This window comes from Eremomyces bilateralis (genome assembly GCF_010015585.1).
Source record: "Eremomyces bilateralis CBS 781.70 unplaced genomic scaffold P152scaffold_2, whole genome shotgun sequence".
In the NCBI taxonomy this organism is placed as follows: Eukaryota; Fungi; Ascomycota; class Dothideomycetes; order Eremomycetales; family Eremomycetaceae; genus Eremomyces; species Eremomyces bilateralis.
Window position 1 is genome coordinate 1,243,783 of NW_022985068.1, and position 12,865 is coordinate 1,256,647.

The window sequence follows — 12,865 nt, forward strand, 5'->3', positions numbered from 1 at the left end:
CGACCGCAGCCGCGACCGCCGCCGCGATCGCACCCCTGAGCGCCGCAGCCACGAAGACTACCGTCGCACGCCGCTGTACCGCGAGCACGTGCCGGACTACCCCGCGTCGGCGAAATCGACCTACAAATACCAGGTGCCGCCGGAGACGGTCGCGTACGCGCCGCCGTTGGGGGACGTCAACGTGCATCCAGTGTATAGTCCGTACGAGAAGGACGGGCGGGGCCAGCATTTCGCACCGAAGCCTCATATGTATCGGTCGCAGACGACGTTTGGGTGAGGGAGGGGCATTTGAATGGACGGACTGGAATGGAAGCGCTCTTGATGGGACGTCGTCAAATGGATTGCTAAGGGATTTCGAAGGCACGCATGCACTCACTCTCATGTTTTTCCTATTTCGATTCTTGTTTACACTTTTTTCTCTCTACGATTTTGTTTCATTGTATGTCATCGCATATTTCGGGTGGGCCATTTCGGTTTTATGTAGATAACGACTCTTGCTCTTCACACCTCGGCGGTATTTCGTCCATCTCGCTCGCTGCGCACGCATGGCATAGCTCGCGTTGCATCCATTCGCCGCTTATGACATGAATTATCTGGCTTTCTGATCCGGGCTGGTGGAGGAGGATATGCACCCGGTCTTTTGGGGTAGAAGCATGAGGTTGGGGGTTTTCGGATTCTGAATTTGTAGTTCGAGATGAATACCATGATTATCTAGCCTCTCCTCTCGCAAATTCTATGCATATGAATTGTGTATATGGCATCGTTAAGCCAGCTATATCGAGGCGGCTCTCGGCGCTTCTTTGTCGGTATCTGCCAATAAGGTAAGCTGATTTGCCTACAAGTCCAATGATACTCGACTGAAGTATTAAGGGCTTAATATTAGTTAGTGATCTTGGTGACTTAGATAGCGGAAGAGTATAATGCCAGAAGACCGAATTGGCCAAGCGTGAAGTAGTTCTGAAGTACGGGCTCAATTCATATTAGTAAGGCATTATTAAATGCCTGAGGCATACATATCTATCGTAAGGCACCAAATATGGACGACTGACGACAAATACGCAGTTCCATCTCGATTTGACGACGACATAAATAGGCCGGCCCACCTCAGTTAATATGAAAGGTAATACGTTACTGTATAATATATGTGTATAACCTCGAAATCAATCCGACCTTCGGACCGATGTTAAACACGATCAGTATGGTCGCTGCTAGATGATCCGGCGATTGCCAAACCTCACAGCGACGCGCTCCTCCTCGTTATCTCATGAATGAGAGCACGCGAGAAGGGGATGCACTATGGAGACCGCCATTCGATGGTCGCCCCACGCCACCGCCCAGAAACCGCGCTTCGTCCTCATCGACGTCGCCGTCAATCGAATTCGCCTCTGCGAGATCCAGAACATCCACAAGCAGACCTCCCAGGTCCGCTACCGCCAAGTCGCGCAGCGTGACAACCTCCCGAACTTCACCGCCTTCGACTGGTCAAAGACGCACGAGAACCTGATTGCGCTGGGCTCCCTCTCCGGCGAAGCAAACCTCCTACGTCTAGACGTCGACGCGACGGAGCCGGAGGCGCTGCGGTCGTTCCCCATCAAGAGCCAGCGGAAATGTAATTCCATCGCGTTCAGCTATCGGAACCTGCTCGCGACGGGGCTGGAGCGGGTGCGGAGTGACTTTTGCTTGCATATTTATGATCTGAATTCGGAGGGGCCAGCGGGGTCGCAGGAACCGATTCGGAAATTGTCGGGGTCGGAGGCCATCACGAGTGTGAAGTTCTTTGCGCGGGAACCGGACCTGGTGGCAGCGGGCGTCTCGAGAAGTTGTATTCGGATATGGGATTTGAGAGGTAAGGTTGAGAGCACTCGGTGAACTCCATATCTGACCTTGGGTAGAATCCGCGACAAGTGCAACGGCGCAATATCCAACTCGCCAGGTACACAACCTAGCGATTGATCCGCTAGACGATAACTACTTCGTCTCGGCCGGCCCGCCAGGTGACCCGGTTGTTTGTGTCTGGGACCGTCGCTTCGCCTCTCGAGCCGGCCCATCTACTCCTTCTAGTTCTGAACCTCCGGGACCGCTGCTGGAGATCAGGAACGCAATCGATACGAGCCAGCATCGCCCGTCGATCTGGAGCCTGCGGTTCTGTGGTGTCCGGCCAGGATGTTTTGGAATCTTGTCCAGCGCCGGTGAGATCAAGGTGATTGAGATTGCTCGATTTAACGCTGCTTCTGGAGGTAGAAACAGTGGTTATGGTTCAGTGGAAGGATCTGTTACGAAGCCGCAATACCATGCGTCATTCACCCACAATGTCACATGGCCTTGGTATGACATGCACCGTGGACAACCAGAGAATAACCACGTGATGGCCTATGACTTTATGTCAGTTGGTCCCACGAAGAATCAATCCGTCATCGCGCTTCGATCATCACGCGAGGTCGAGATGATTGAGATTCCGTCAGCGCAGCCGGAGGTGGGTCTGAGCAACCTTGATGACCTCCTCGTTTGGAAGGAGTCGAGAACGCTTGTGCCATCCAACCCATCCTTTGGGACGGTTGCAGAGGAACTGCTCGATATGCAGGTCCGAAAACTGGGTTCGGAGCACACTCGCAAATCCGCTTCTGACCAGATTGGCGGGGAGATTGCGGCGAGGATCGACAAGCTACACATCGACAGCAGCGCAAGTACAACAGCGAATGATGCGTCCGGTTCCAACTGGGATCTCCACGAGGAATTACTCCATATCGGCTTCCCCAAGACAAAGCTGGATTTCAGCGATATCCACACCTTGCTTTCCGTGCAACGTCGACGATGCCAAGAGGGCTATTTGTTCGATGTGAAGAAGAACAAGTCCATCGTAGCGAACGATAGGTGGCTTGTGGAGATGTGGGATACCGTCAAACGGTTTGAAGAGTTGGCAGTAGACCGTGGAATGATCGGCAATAACCTTGACTTGAGCTTCGTTGGAATCGCGGGCATTTGGAAGAATTCCTTCGGATCTAGCTACGTCAACCGAGTGCTAGGAAGCAGTTCTTCCGCCCATGACGAGTTCATCGACGCAGTTCGAGCCATTGTATCTGCCAAGGAACTCCCCGAATACGAGGGAGTAGAGACGGCATACCCCGAGCACCGACAGCTCTGCCTGGCAGTCTGCGGTTGGACTTTCGCTTCCGTAAACCGACTCCGTCAGAAGTGTCTCGAACTCATCGAAAATGGCGACCACTACAAAGCGATTGCGATGGCGGTGTTTCGTGGGAGGAAAACTTTGGCGCTGGAGTTGTTGAAACAGTGTATCCGACAGAGACGCGTCGACAATATTGGTCTGGTGGCGGTTATCGCATGCGACACGGTTAATGAGGAACAGCGATCACTTTGTTCATGGATGGCCGACGAAACGAGCGATCCCTACTTGAAAGCGTTACTAAGCTACTTCGTCATCGGAGACTGGAAGGTTGTCGCGAGCATGAACAAAATCTCCCTCTCCGAGCGGATCGGCGTCGCCATGAATTACTTGGACGATGCCCGGCTCGGCGAATTCATTTCCATCGAAGAGCAAGGTGTCATCTTGTTCGGAAACATCGAAGGCATCATCTTCACCGGCCTGACAGATCGTGGCGTCGACCTCTTCCAGCACTACGTGGCCAAGTTCCACGACGTGCAGACCGCGGTGCTGGTGATGGCACACACGATCCCGCGATACCTCAGCGACATGCGCTTCGACTCTTGGAAATCCACCTACCTGAACCAGATGCAGGCATGGCAGGCGTACGTCCCCCGCACCAAGTTCAACATCCTCCACACCCGCAAGTCCATCGGCCCCGACGGCAAACCCGTCATGAAGCCTCCACCCGCCCCGATCCGCGTCCGCTGCACGCACTGCCACGCCTTCCTTGGCGTCGACGCGCCCACCAAGACCAAAGAAACCCCCACGCCCGCCCCGAACACCCGCCGCAATCCCGCCATGAACTCCGGCATCATGTGCCAGCAGTGCGGCAAGGCGATGCCGCGCTGCGGGATCTGCATGCATTACCTGGGCAGCCCGGACCCGTCACGCAAGGGGGGCGTGGAGGCGCTGAAGGGGGAGGAGCTGATGTCGAGGCAGATTGTCTTCTGTGCGAAGTGTAAGCATGGGAATCATGATGGGCATGCGAAGTTGTGGTTCGCGAAACATCAGGTCTGTCCGGTGCCGGATTGTCAGTGTATGTGTGGGCTACTTCACTAGGGCTGTGGTTGGACGTTGAACGGGTGGATTTTCAATATTGACTATCATAGAATATCGAGCCATATTGGTAGTCGATAAAAGCCACGATTAGACCTTGCATCAAAGCAGACATGGAGTGAATATTCCCCACCATAGGTTCAGTTGGAACGTGGAGGTCTGGTCTCTGGAGGACATCAAGAATTCAAGATGTCTTCCAAGTTCCATCATGAATTCATCATGTTGTTGAATTGATAGTGGCAGCCTGGCTCAGGCCCCGAGGCAACCATGTTGAGTGGGTCTCATCCTGTTTCATCTTCGCGAAGCCCAAACATCATCTGAACCTCAACTGTCACAACCTTGCCCTCCAACTGGCTCTCCTTCACCAACTACTGTATCATCAGTCTCATACAACATCAAATACCCGCTGAGACCTTTATCCTGGTTCACTCTCGTTTCGCTTCGCAAGCCCTGTCCGCCGAAGTCTCGACTATCCTAACCTTCGACTTATGCCATTCGTGGACGGGATATCTCATACACCACGACTGCCGTGGCTTTGGAACCAGCCTCTATATTCCAACCATTTCTCGCTCGCGGGGTACGAGAATGTCAATGGTAGGTACCAACACGCGCTCCAGTGAGATGCCGGACGCGAGGGACACGGTTGTAGGGCGTCCATAGGATCACCTCCGGGTTGGTATAGGGGTAGGCGTGAATTATGTACCTGATCCCGTTCAGTCACGAACCCGAGGCAGGGAGGGCATAGTCAGCAATTCTCCGGCGCGGTATGAAGGAGAAATCAAGGTAGTTCCATCCGAGTGTCGAGAACCACACAATTTACCCTAAAGAGATGAGATATGAATCGCTTCCCCATGTCATCCCTTGCTGTCGTTCGTCTCCTTCCTACAGTTTCGGGCAGCATCTCCACCCAGACTGTCCCAGATTCGTTCGGCCAAGCTTCCGTTCGATACTTAGTTTGGGCTTATACCCGCTGCATCGAAGCGGGACGGTCCATGTCTGATGGAGTGGTGGTGGTTTGTGCACATTTTTCCTGGCTCAAGGCTCGGTCTAGGAATCGCCAACATCCCCCGAGATCCGCTTCGTCTAGAGCCTAGCGTTCACGATCCCCCATTCCTACTCATTCCTAGAAGTACAAGTCTCCTCTGTTGCCCATTCCATCCAAATTGTTCTCACTTTGGCTTCGTCGCTCCTTAATTCTTACGCCCGACTCTCTTTGGCTTCCCGACATTCATTTTCGACAGCATAGTGTTTGTTTCCTTTCCGCTCTGGCAGCAAAAGGTTCCCAACTAATGCTGCCAATCATTGGAATCGACTTTGATATACACCGCTTCGTCCCTCTCCCCTTCATTCCTATGCCCAACCACTTTCCTTGACCTGTTGACCCTAACCATCATATGTCATGAGGCCAATTTCGGAGTCTCATACGCAATATTGAAACATTCCATATCTTAATATTGAAGCGAATTCTTGACTTCTTGTCTTCCTCTCCGGTTAGTTTCATTCTCCCTTGCGTCCATGTCCGATACCTTGATGCTGGTGAATCCATTCCAACGCGCAGGTCGTCACGTTGTGCAGAATGCAAATCCGTGCAATCTTGCCTTATCCGCGATGAAGCACCGCAACGGGCCGCTAACAAAGTCAGTGTCGATTTCCGAATCCTCTTTCCCGTACCATTACATCGGTTCAACGGGAACCCAGACATGTAGCAGCGCATATGCAAGGTTAAAATGGAGCGTAATATGGTCCAACAGTAGGTAGACTCCTTACCACCTTGCTTGGTCCGTATTCCAGGATCGTTGAGGTGGTTGTGCGAGGCATGAATAGCAATGCTAATCAGATGCAATATTAATGAGACAGATATCCTCTTCCTTTGAACGGTGGCTTTTCTATCGCTCAAGACAAAAACCGCCATGGCGCCCATATGATTTACCCGAACGGGACATTCTCTGCTCATTCATCGCCGCAACCCGCAGTTCATCCTTCCCCACGTCCTACGCCTCCTCTCTTCTACTCCTGGTCGAACCTTGGTACAAATCAAGGGCCGTGTCCATCCAAAGTGCCGCGAGCCGCTGTCGGCCCCTTTCACACACGGCGTCACCATTCACGAATAAACGGACGTGCTCTTAGGGAAAATGCACGAGATTTATACTCACGCCCGAACAGCATGAACGGGCAGAATCATACACCAATTGCAAATAGAGCGAACGGACTTATGGATTATGTGCAAATCCCCAAAATCAGTTTAGGGGCATCCGCTGCGGATACGACCTTCCCAGAGCATTGTACCGACCACTCGCTCGACACATGGAACCAGAAAGCGTTCAACGATGTCGAGTTCGCCGCGTTGGACCAAAACTTACCGGAGCTCGCACCCAGTGCCATGGCCAACGATGATGATGATGCCATCGTCGACCTAAGGCGATACCCTAATATTGAAAATGAGTATGCGCATGCAGACCTCTACTCGGGGGATGTTTCGCGACGCGTTTCAGACTCCTCCTTCTCCTTATCCAGCGCTGGTCCAATACCCGAGGTGTCTTCTCATGAGGACTTCCCGACATCAGAAGCACCATCCTATGTATCGGACCGTGATGGGTGGAGCAACCTTGAACAGGCTCAACATCTTCTCTCGCCAATGCCGTCACCTAGACACTCATTCCCTGGACCGATACGCGACTCTTCCCGCTCCTGGGCATCACCTACCTCTCACTCTAGCATTAGAACTTCCCCTTATAATATGGACAGCGGTCGAAATAAAAGATGGTCTACTGGCATGTACCCCTCCACGCCTTCTCCAGTAACTCAGGGCAATAATTTCAATAATCGCCTTTCCTTCTATGGTGGATCGCCACATTACCCCCGGCACTCGGCAACCTCGTTCCTCACGCCCGTGAATACGACTTCGGCACCGATGCTTCCGTCTTGGTCAAAAAACATGCTCTCTCCCCAACCGAATTCAATCCCCGCTGCTCAACATACCCTTTTCTCCTCCCCAGACACGGCTTTCCCGCCTAATCCTTCTCGGCAATACCTCCCTTCTCAAGGATTCTTCCGATCACTTCAGTCGAATGGCGATCACAGCACTCCAGGTTTTGAATCCTCTCACTTCGCCGCTCCCTCGGACCCACCTGATCTGTATTCTTCTCTCAATGATCCTCCATCCGACCCGCCCGAGTCAGACATGAAATCCTCTGACCCAGATCTCGTCCCGCATGAGCAAGACCTTCGTTTTTCCGGCGATCTGTATACCCCACGCTGGGTACGGGGCCACGGCAACAAACGTGAGGGATGGTGTGGGCTCTGCAAACCCGGTCGATGGCTCGTCCTGAAGAACTCCGCCTTCTGGTACGACAAAAGCTTCACCCATGGCGTCAGCGCGGCAACGGGGGCAGCATTCCGAGGGCCCGGGGAGACGCGCCGTACCGAGCCAAATATGGACACCTGGGAGGGGCTCTGTAGCAGTTGCGGCGACTGGGTGAACCTAGTGAGCAACAAGAAGAAGGGCACAACGTGGTTTCGGCACGCATACAAGGTATGAACCCACTCTCAGAACCTTTTCCCTCAAAACTAGTCCCAACCACCGTCCCTGTTAGTGTCATCCCCACCCGAAAGTTAAAGACGGCCCGAAGCGCCGTCGCGAGTCCGCCAACCACACCCAACCATCCCAAGCTCATCCGAAACTGCGTCTCCACACTTTCTCCAACGCATCGAACGCCACCCCCTCCTCTACGCCCACCAGCTCCTCGACGAACACCGTCATCTTCGGTTCTCCCTCCACATCTCGCAACCCCCAGGATGACCTTCCTTTCGCCAGCGCTCGTACCGACGACCCGGGTGACGAAAGCGGCGGTGCCTTGCTATCGGCACCGTCGGGCACGAGGGGGACCAACGTCGTCGCAGGTGTGAAGCGCGAGCGAGAAGTCACACCGCAGTTTCGGACGGAGACCGAAACGCGGGCGTCGGCGTCGGATCGGGCGTATGCGCGGAGCTATGCTGTGGATCTTCCGGATCAAAAGACGGCGACGGCGTTGGGAAGCTTTGTAGGGATTCTTTAATATGTTGTTTGGTGCTGTTGATGGCTTGCTTTAACGGTTGTGGTTTCATTGAGTACGGGACGTCGGATTTCCTGTTGGGGGTTTCGATGCGTGCGTAAGTTTTGGGAATGGTTATACCATTTGTTTCAATCACGATAACGAGCGGATGGGTATGGGATTGTGGGTGGCGTCAAGAGCTCTCGGTCGGCCATCTCGCCTGTTGGCTCATACCGACTCTCTAGCTTGTTTCTAAGGTTATTCGAATCCTGATCGTTCTGGATGATCCTCTGGAGTCTAGTGAACGCCCTGCTGCGCTGCTCCGAACGCCTTCTATAGGTCGGCCATCGCGACCAACAAGCTAGAGAGTCGGTATGAGCGAACAGGCGAGATGGCTGACCTACAGAAGGCGAGGGCTATGTGCACGGAACGTTCAGACGAGACATGCCGTCGTTCACGTTCGGTTGTCTTCGTGATTTCATTGCATTTAATCGTATTGTCTTATGTCTACATCGGGGAGAGAACTCAGCCATGCCATCTCGATGTCTCATATGGACTTGCGAGCTGTCAGGAGCTGCCTTGTTGGCTAGCATTTCGAGTGCTTTCAGGGGCAGGCATGACGGCGATGCCATCAATATTTACAACATTTTCTATGGTTGTCTATCGCTCTCGATATAACCTGGCCAGCCGGATGGAGCATTTTGAAGCCCTAGTGCCTAAACTGTTCGGTAGCAGGAGATACAATCAACATGTTAGCATATCCAAAGGCATATCCAAAGGCATAGGTATATAGGTAACCATTGATACATGTCAAGGTTTGGGGGATCTAATCACCCAATCTAGAATGCCGGCATATGCCCACAGCCGTCAGGATTGGATTCTGTTCGTGTGCGATGTGAACAAAAATCGCAACTGCCGAAGGCCACATGTTGACAACGAGATTCTACAGGATGACCGTTTCACACAGAGTCGTGCAGTAGCTCGGTCCTTCAAGGACTTATCTTAAACCACATCCCGTACTTGCCTCTGCGTACAATCCTCAACTGCCGAAGGGTTAGGTCTTGGTTTGCTCCACCGTTGTGCAGTTCTAACCAGGGGAGCACCTTCAGGGAACATCTCTACTTCGGAAGCATGATTGGTTGAAAAGGGCATCTAATATTGCAACTCAGAACAGCCATAATTGTATTGCTGTTAATTGTCGACCACATCATTTAAGACTTCAACTCGACTCGCTATTTTTGCACAAATCCAACCCTGGGGCTACAGCGGACGAAGTATTCTGGAGTTTGGCACTCGTTGTAGAACTGGCACTAACCGCCGTTGAATTCGGCCAAAATCCACGGATATGTTGGCTCCACGTCGCCAGGGTCTACGGAATTCATGTCCCGCAATGCCGCAACCGCGCGCACCCCACATTGAGATTCTCTCGTGCCCGCTCCGAACCAAGCTTCAGATGGTTATTCCGCGGCTCAGTGAATCGCCCTGGCAGGCACCGGTTTGTTTAGATTAATTCCGGCCGCCTTGTAACTGGAACAGTATGGAAAGGCTCAACTGCCGGGAGTCAGATACAGGGAACGAGGGATTCGATTCACCCTAAATACACTCCAGCAGCACTACAGCAGCGGGCTGCGCTGGTATAGACTCGACTTGCCGAACATGACAAACCTGTCGAACTGATTATTGACTGCTAATGACCATGATTTCAAGTGTACTCTTGCTAGGGTCCGTTGGCCTAGGTTCAAGGATCCGACGCTTCTGTTCCTTCGAGAATGACTATTTCAAGAGCCGCAGACGGCATCCATAATCGTTCGTGAACGTCTTCCGTTGTCAGCATCTTTTGCAAGTCTCGTTTCTGTGTGTTAAGCTGCCACGCTCTGTATGCCAATCACCTTATGTCCCAAACCTATTTCGAGCCGAAAGCGGGTAGAAGATGATATTGGGGATATCTAGTATTTGCTATGAGTGGTGGCCGGTGATTCTCGTCACTTGCATAGCCGCACGACTGCTTCACAACAAGTATGGCAGAGGCTTGCACCGGTATCCCGGGCCATGGCTAGCAGCATACATGACGATCTGGAGATTTTTGGAAAACTATGGGCGACGGACAGAATGGACTCACATCAACTTACATCGTCGATATGGGGATGTTGTCCGGCTTGATCCAAATGCGCTATCCTTCGCTGATCCCAAAGCCATTAAAGTTATCTATGGTCTGAATAAGGGAATGGTAAAGGTATGTCAGGCTTACATTGCTCAATTGGCCGAGTATATATTGACCGAGTGGCACAGTCCCATTTCTACCCAGTCCAACAAGCTACGGCAAAAGGGACCCGCATTCAGTCACTCTTCTCGACGTTAGATGAAGATTTCCATGCAAAATATCGAAGGTGTCTTAATAGCGCATTTGCTATGTCATCCTTAGTATCATACGAGCCGTTAGTTAACTCGACCCTCGATGTATTCTTGGAGAAGACCGAGGAATTGTACGCTCGAACGGGCACTGTATGCGATTTTCCCAAGTGGCTTCAGTATTTTGCATTCGATGTCATCGGTGACTTGACATGGAGCAAGAGGCTCGGGTTCATGGAAAGAAACGAAGACGTGGATGGCATCATTTCTTTCATTAATGGATTCTTCGACTATGCTGGACCGGTAAGCGTATGCGAGGAATATCCACGGCGTATCACTAATAGCAAGCCAGATAGGGCAAATGCCTTTTCTAGACCTTGTGTTTCAGAAGAACCCCCTGATCCTTCTTGCACAACGGTACGGCGTCTCGAAAAAGGTCTTCGCCGTTACCAAGTTCGCGCAATCCCAATCGATCCATCGCGCCCCTGAAATGGAGAAAATCAAGGCCAATGGCCTCGCACCCGGCACGCCGAAAGACGGAATAGATCTGTTGACGAAGTTCACTCAAGCCCAGCACGATCATCCGGAGATCATGTCCGATACCACCGTGCTCGCGTCGTCCGTGAGCATGGTGTTCGCCGGCAGCGAGACGACGGCGATCGCGCTGAGCGCCATCTTCTATCATCTCATGAAATATCCATCCGCATATCAGAAATTAATGGCGGAGTTGGACGGGGCCGTACGAACCGGCCTCATCGAAGACAGGGGGAATGGAACGGTGAGCTGGGCCGAGGCGCAGAAGCTGCCATACCTAGACGCGGTCATTCAAGAAAGTTTCCGACTCCATCCAGCCGCGGGTCTGACGTTAGAACGGGTCGTTCCGGCGCACGGCATGGACATTCTCGGCGAGCATATCCCCGGTGGGACGATCGTGGGCTGCAATGCCTGGGTGCTCCACCGTAGACCCGAGATATTCGGGAAGGATGTTGACAACTTCCGCCCGGAAAGGTGGTTGGAGGCATCACCCAAGCAACTGAGCGAAATGAAGGCGACGATGTTCCAGTTTGGAGCCGGTGCGAGGACGTGTATCGGAAAGAATATCAGTCTGCTGGAGATTTATAAGCTGGTACCCAGCTTTTTGAGGAGGTTTGAGGCAAGTTCCCGACGCTTATTCTTCACTCGAGGAATGTGTTCACTGACTCGGAGAATTAGATGGAATTGCAATCCCCTGAACAAACTTGGAAGACCCATAACGCATGGTTCGTAAGGCAAATGAATTTCATGACGAGGTTTAAGACTCGACAGGTAAAGAGGGATGATGCATTCACGCAGTCTCACGTTAGGTAGCACTGAATTTATTTTATTATAATACCAGTGATTCACAGTGGTTGGCTCACTTGCCCCCTAGACCGTCTGCTTCACTCAGTCGATGCTAGAGTTCGTCTAGTGCTTCTTGCTTTCAAGGCTGCAGAAATGGATTTATTGTGGGGCTATAGATCCGGCAAGCACCTTGGCATCAATAGGGATGTAGGAAAGTGTTCTGAGAGTGTGTTGTGGGAGAGTTTTCTTGGGGGAGCAGGACAGTCTTGCCCGCCCTGGCTTTATATTACGATTAGTGAACGCCAATTTGAACACGGATATAGCTTAAGGTGCTCCATTGTGTTTCTCAATCCTCCGGCGTCTGTCGAACTAATCTGGCTAGGGATACGACCTTGGACATCAGTACCTCGATAGTAGGGTTCGTCAGCGACTTTCTCCACATCATAAACCACGATCAACTTCCCCTGAGTGCCACCCGGTCCGAAAGATGGTACTTTGGGTGCCACATTATTCCGTATGAATTCGAGTTGTGTATCGATTTCCAATATGCCATCATCGGATAGTTCTTCATCCGACTCTTGCTCGGAAAATGCTGCCCTTTACCGCCTCTCCGCCATCCTCAGAGCTACGAGCAGCGTCTTCAACGCGTCGTTACCAGCATTGTGCTAACCGATGAAGTCACATAGCCTCGGTTTAGCATTTCTTATATGTATTTTACGAGTTTGTGACAACCAGAAAAAGCGAACCAACCTTCCCAAACCCGAGATCGTGCCACTCTATACACCACAAGTCCGTCGGAATACTAGACTTGCCATTCTCTAGGTATCGAAGATTGGTGCTCGTAAAACCCTTTTAACCTAGCCAAACAAGATGCTAAGGAACTTACCAGTAGTATTGATATAGTACTTCCCTAAATGAAGCGGGCTATCATTCCTCTCTATTTTAG

The 12,865-nt window shown here is 52.0% G+C and overlaps 4 protein-coding genes across 4 annotated transcripts; all 4 read left to right on the forward strand.

Annotated features, from left to right (window-relative positions):
* Positions 1-1,296: 1,296 nt before the first annotated feature.
* Positions 1,297-4,222, forward strand: P152DRAFT_463997 (ubiquitin-protein ligase-like protein E3; the record flags this gene model as incomplete). The annotated part of the gene is made up of 2 exons (XM_033680534.1): positions 1,297-1,846; positions 1,893-4,222. 2 exons carry the CDS (start codon positions 1,297-1,299, stop codon positions 4,220-4,222), a joined length of 2,880 nt encoding a protein of 959 aa, XP_033538075.1.
* Positions 4,223-6,140: 1,918 nt separating this feature from the next.
* P152DRAFT_446100 (uncharacterized protein) lies at positions 6,141-8,274 on the forward strand (the record flags this gene model as incomplete). Its single annotated transcript, XM_033677900.1, has 2 exons — positions 6,141-7,751; positions 7,813-8,274. The coding sequence occupies 2 exons, from the start codon at positions 6,141-6,143 to the stop codon at positions 8,272-8,274; spliced, it is 2,073 nt and encodes a 690-aa protein (XP_033538076.1).
* A 184-nt stretch (positions 8,275-8,458) lies between these two features.
* On the forward strand, positions 8,459-9,080 carry P152DRAFT_124190 (uncharacterized protein). The gene has a single exon (XM_033673720.1). The coding sequence runs from the start codon at positions 8,642-8,644 to the stop codon at positions 9,041-9,043; it is 402 nt and encodes a 133-aa protein (XP_033538077.1). The 5' UTR covers positions 8,459-8,641; the 3' UTR covers positions 9,044-9,080.
* Positions 9,081-9,923: 843 nt separating this feature from the next.
* P152DRAFT_505076 (cytochrome P450) lies at positions 9,924-11,950 on the forward strand. The gene is made up of 4 exons (XM_033682415.1): positions 9,924-10,483; positions 10,540-10,902; positions 10,952-11,752; positions 11,812-11,950. Exons 1-4 carry the CDS (start codon positions 10,181-10,183, stop codon positions 11,944-11,946), a joined length of 1,602 nt encoding a protein of 533 aa, XP_033538078.1. The 5' UTR covers positions 9,924-10,180; the 3' UTR covers positions 11,947-11,950.
* Positions 11,951-12,865: the final 915 nt, after the last annotated feature.